Raw genomic sequence first — 4,194 nt, forward strand, 5'->3', positions numbered from 1 at the left:
TTGTCTTTCATTAATATGAATAATAAACTCGAATAATAATGACTCTTTTATTATCATGTATACTGCAGCTATACGAATCGATCCCAATAAGAATTATCTAGGATCACCAAGAATCCCATCTAGCAAAGATGGAGCAGCGGGGTGTCGGCGAACGGCCCGTTCAGCACGCCGTCGGAGACAATCTTGTATGCCTTCTCCGTCATGTGCAGGCCGTCCCAGCTGGCGAACCCGTCGGGGCTGCCCCACAGCTTCGTCTGGTTGTTGCACGCCCCGCCGGTGTGGTACGGCCCGTTGCCGCCGCAGCACGCGACGAGCGGGTCGGCGATGCCGTACGCCTGCGGCTTCTGGACGAACTGCATGGCGGCGCCGTAGTAGTCGGCGTAGACGACCTTGACGCCGGGGTTCTTCGACCGGAGCCGGGCGAGCTCCTGCTGCAGCGCCCGGTTGTGCTTCTGGGAGAACTCGTTGTACCACTTGAGGCAGTGGAACTCGTCGTAGTCGGCCGTGACGTTGCTCTGGTGGGCGCTCAGGTAGGCCGGCACGCACCCGATGGGGAAGTTGCCCGGGACGACGATCGTCCTGGCGCCGAGGTCGATCACCTCCTGCACGGCGGCGCCGATGTGGGCGACCACGTCGGGCAGGTACTCCTCCGGCGTCTCGCGGGGTTTACTGGGGTTGCCGAACCAGAAGTTGTAGTCGTTCCCGCCGATCTCGCCCACCAGCACCAGGGACTCGTTCAGGAGAGCCCTCGTGGCGACTGCAAGGCACAAGACGAGATCTATTGAACCACACGTACGAACGTGAAATAGACGACGCATGCACGTGCATATGATATGCATGTACTATGTTACTCACCGTCCCCTGGAGCGATGCGCGCGAGGACCTTCTTGAAGGAGGCGAGCTGCCGGTCCAGGGTGGAAGGCGGGTTCACTGTGAAATTGTACTTGGTCTTGAAGTACTCCGGCGGCAGCGCCGTGGAGCCAAACACGGCGAAGTTGGCGCCGGTGGGGAACTGCCCGGTCGCCTCCTCCGGGATGCTCGGCGGCAGCAGCGGCAGGCCCAACGCCTCCGCTGAAACATGCATGCACACATCGCTTTAGGCCTTTGGCAAAATATCAGTAAACGATGATGGCGACGGCGGCTCACCATAGAAGTCGACGACGACACGGCCGTCGGAGATGCGGCCGCTGGGGTGCTTCAAGAAGGTCATGCCAAAGGGGAGCTCCTTGAGTGGCGACGGGCCGTTGCCGATGGTGTACACGAAGTTGCCGGTGTCGATGAGGGAGTCACCGAACGCGAAGAAGCGCTTGTAGCTGCAGCCGCACAGCGCCACGTCCGCGTTGAGAAGCACCGCCACGACGGAGATGGCGAGCACGACGGCGGAGGAGCACGTGCGACTACCCATATCTGAAAATCAAGGACGTGTACTACATCGAATCGAAAAAACAAGTCCTTTTATAGAACTTCATGGGGTATGCGTGTGGGTGACATATATGGAATAATGCATATCAATATGTGCATCAATTAAGGATTATGTAAGGCGGCGGACGTATATACATGAGGTGAATCATATAAAAGGTTGATTTACTTCTATATATATACATGCATTGTTCCTTATTAAGGAGAAGAGATATGGTTTTTATGGCATCGTTGGTCCATCGTCCATGTATATATCGGCCGGCAAGGCCAATGTTTCGCGCTCTAGTTTCTTTGGACAAACAAAAAAAGAGGAAGCTAATCTATTGCCTAAAATAAAATCTTCTCTTCAAATTATTTAGTGCTGGCAAAGAAAGTGTATATATTTTCCTTAAAAAAGTGTTTATGTATCTCCAAGACAAGTGGTGATTAAGATTTAATTACAAAACATTTTTGTGAAAAGTTATTTATCAAACCAGCAAACACAATGTTCTATCTTCCAAATAAAAATTGCATCGTTCCATTATGCATTCTCTTATCGTTCCAAACACAATGTACTTACTAGCAAAGGGCCCATGTGCTGGAATGGATGCAGAATAAATCGATATGTGCTTGGACACCTAAAAATATATTTAAAACTCAATCATCTTAGGGTTCATCCTAATTATTGTTTGGTTTTATGGGTTACCCCAATTGCGGTCCTCTAATTCCACTATACGACAGTTCTCTCAAAAGAAAAATAAAGCACTTCACTTATTTCACAATCTTATTTCTTTTTTCTTTTGGATCAATCTTATTTGTTTGTAGCACCGATATCCAAAATTATGATCTTGCTTTCACCACAAACTTATATTAGTTTAAAATGCAAATTTGACAACAAAATTGCATTTAGCTTGGCATGTGGTCCCAGTTGTGCAAACTGTACGATGACGTACCTCGTGTGGAGCACAGGTGGACGGTGTTCTGGCGAAGTCGGCGGAATGACGAGATTGAAAGCTTCAAGGGTTACAATAATTGAGTTGGGGTGTCGACCGAGTGGCTCAAGGCCCTTCTGTTCCGACGAAGTCGGTGGAACAATGAGATTAGAAGCTTCTGGCATGCCTATTTAGAGCAAAGGAACTTGCAATTGAGTTGGGGTTTAGGTCGAGGAGCTTAAGGATTTTTTCATACAGAACGAGTAAAGAGACTTGCCGGTAATGAGATTGAACTAGGTATTGAGACACCAACGATCGAATCTCGGGCAAGTAACATATTGATGACAAAGGGAACAACGTATGTTGTTATGCGGTTTGACCGATAAAGATCTTTGTAGAATATGTGGGAGACAATATGAGCATCCAGGTTCCACTATTGGTTATTGGCCGGAGATGAGCCTCGGTCATGTCTACATAGTTCTCGAACCCGTAGGTCTGCACGCTTAACGTTCGATGTCGATCGGTATTATGAGTTTATGTGTTTTGATGTACCAAAGGTAGTTTGGAGTCCCGGATGTGACAACAGACATGACGAGGAGTCTCGAAATGGTTGAGACATAAAGATCGATATATTGTAAGGCTATGTTTGGACATCGGAATGGTTCCGGATGAGTTCGGGCATTTACCAGAGTACCGGGGGGTTATCGGAACCCCCCGGGGAGTCAATGGGCCTTATTGGGCCTTAGTGGGAGAGAGGAGGAGGCGGCCAGGTGGAGGCCCCCCCAAAGCCCAATCCGAATTGGGTGCCCCCCTTTCCTTCCCTCTCTCTCCCGCTTCCTTCATTTCCTACTCCTACTAGGAAGGGGGGAAACCTACTCCTACTGGGAGTAGGCCTCCCCCCCTTGGGAACGCCCTATGAGGGCCGGCCCTCCCTCCTCCACTCCTTTATATACGGGGAAGGGGGCACCCCATATACACACAAGTTGATTGTTTAGCCGTGTGCGGTGCCCCCCTCCACAGATTTCGACTTCGGTCATATCGTTGTAGTGCTTAGGCAAAGCCCTGCGTCGGTAACTTCATCATGATCGTCATCATGCCGTCGTGCTGACGAAACTCTCCCTCGGCCTCAACTGGATCAAGAGTACGAGGGACGTCACCGAGCTGAACGTGTGCAGATCGCGGAGGTGCCGTGCGTTCGGTACTTGATCGGTTGGATCGCGGAGACGTTCCGCGTTTCATAATGCTTCCGCTTTCGGTCTATGAGGGTATGTAGATATACTCTTCCTCTCTTGTTTCTATGCTTCACCTAGATGGATCATGCGTGTGTGTAGGAAAATTTTGAAATTACTGCGTTCCCCAATAGTGGCATCCGAGCCAGGTCTATGTGTAGATGTTATATGCACGAGTAGAACACAAAGGAGTTGTGGGCGTGGGTATATACATATTGCTTGCCGTCACTAGTTGATTCTTGATTCAGCGGTATTGTTGGATGAAGCGGCTCAGACCGAAATTACGCTTACGCTTACACGAGACTAGTTCTACCCGACATGCTTCACACACAGGTGGCTAGTGGGTGTCTGTTTCTCCAAGTTTAGTTGAATCGGTTTCAATGAAAAGGGTTCTTTTTGAAGATCAAAAGCAATAACTATACTACGTTGTGGTTTTGATACGTAGGTAAGAACGGTTCTTGCAAGAAGCCCGTAGAAGCCACATAAAACTTGCAAGCAACAAAGTAGAGGACGTCTAACTAGTTTTTGCAGGGCATGTTTGTAACGCCCTCGATGCGGCTATATCTCCTACGTGTCGAAGCACGACTTAGAGGCATAACCGCATTGAAAGCAATGTCGCAAGTAAGGTAATCTTC

At 49.5% G+C, this 4,194-nt stretch overlaps 1 protein-coding gene across 1 annotated transcript; it reads right to left on the reverse strand.

The window, feature by feature from the left end:
• On the reverse strand, positions 1 to 1,405 carry LOC125527091 (GDSL esterase/lipase At2g27360-like). Its single transcript, XM_048691667.1, has 3 exons — positions 1,147 to 1,405; positions 856 to 1,071; positions 1 to 757 (listed from the first exon to the last, which is right to left on the reverse strand). Exons 1-3 carry the CDS (start codon positions 1,403 to 1,405, stop codon positions 120 to 122), a joined length of 1,113 nt encoding a protein of 370 aa, XP_048547624.1. The 3' UTR covers positions 1 to 119.
• Between the last annotated feature and the right edge of the window lie 2,789 nt (positions 1,406 to 4,194).

This window comes from Triticum urartu, unplaced genomic scaffold, assembly GCF_003073215.2.
Source record: "Triticum urartu cultivar G1812 unplaced genomic scaffold, Tu2.1 TuUngrouped_contig_2878, whole genome shotgun sequence".
Taxonomy (NCBI): Eukaryota; Viridiplantae; Streptophyta; class Magnoliopsida; order Poales; family Poaceae; genus Triticum; species Triticum urartu.